The sequence below is a fragment of the Schistosoma mansoni genome, chromosome 2 (genome assembly GCF_000237925.1).
Source record: "Schistosoma mansoni strain Puerto Rico chromosome 2, complete genome".
Lineage (NCBI taxonomy): Eukaryota > Metazoa > Platyhelminthes > Trematoda > Strigeidida > Schistosomatidae > Schistosoma > Schistosoma mansoni.
Genome location: NC_031496.1, coordinates 17169205 through 17170424, shown reverse-complemented (window position 1 = coordinate 17170424; position 1220 = coordinate 17169205). Strand labels below are relative to the sequence as shown.

General features: G+C 40.4%; 1 protein-coding gene across 1 annotated transcript; it reads right to left on the bottom strand.

Moving 5' to 3' along the window:
* Window positions 1-717: 717 nt before the first annotated feature.
* On the bottom strand, window positions 718-975 carry Smp_086310 (hypothetical protein; the record flags this gene model as incomplete). The annotated part of the gene is made up of 1 exon (XM_018795911.1): window positions 718-975. One exon carries the CDS (start codon window positions 973-975, stop codon window positions 718-720), a length of 258 nt encoding a protein of 85 aa, XP_018650176.1.
* Window positions 976-1220: the final 245 nt, after the last annotated feature.

Here is a 1220-nt window from a genome sequence, read left to right as displayed (position 1 = left end):
CTAAACTTCATCAATTCAAAACTGTTGCTGGCCCACTTGGTTAGATTAGAACTCCCTTGACGTAACATTTCCTTCAGCTGAGAATATACTAACTTAGCTTCTTCTAACGTAACAACCATGGGTAATAAATCGTCAACGTAGAACTGTTCCTTTGCCGTATGTATAATATATTCGGATAATCTAGCCTCGTTATCTAGGATAGTTCTTTGTAGAGCAAACTTTGCTCAACTTGGTGAGGAGGTTGCTCCAAACAAATATACTTTCATCCTTTAGGTTTCCTGTTCATTTCTTATGTCACTCCACGGCCGCCATAGAAATCTAAGGGCGTTACTATCCTGTGGTGGGACAATCACTTGATGAAACATAGCTTCAATATCTGCCTCGAGATCTATTGTTCATCGCTGAAATCCGGTGAAGACATCTGCCAGATCGTTAACTAATTCTGGACTAGAATACAAGTTTTTATTCAGGGACGTTTCGGTTTATTGTGCTGCACAGTAGAGAACGATTCTTAGCTTATTAGGTTTTTTCGGATGGAAGATTGGGTGATGCGGTAAATACTAAATTCAACACCTAATGCACTTCTCTGAAGCCTTTTCGGCGTAGCGCCGTTCAACATACTATACCATCACATTAACATATTCCTTATGCAACCTCTTGTCACGGATGAGTCAGTTTCTCAAGGAATTTGATCTACTCATCGCTAGTTTTCTATTATTAGGTAGGCTTTGTTGGTGACGCCAGTGCGAAGCTATTCGCTAATGACCTTCCACATTTGGACATAGCATCCAAGGCTTTACGATCTTCAACCGACATGAGCGCACAGTGATTCGGGTCTTCTTCATGTTCCATCTTATGTAACTGTTCTAATCTAGCTTCTAGTTCATCTTTAGACAACAGATAATTTATGATACTCATATCTCTCATGGTCCCACGGTAGGGTCCAAACAACGTCCACCTTAAAGGAGTTTTCATGGCATATGCTTCGTCAGATTAACTAACAAGTTATTAAAGTAACTTATCTGAATGCGCTAAGGCGAACAAAATGGGTCTACAGTGGTGGCGGTACTTTCTGCGCGTATTGATAGTTGGCGGCAACGAATAAAAATATATAATGATCATCAGAGAACTGATGTTAGTGGAGTAACATAAATGTCATCAAACCGGTTGGATTCACGGCCCAACTAATTTTATTGTGCAGCAAGACATCAGGGGTGGTA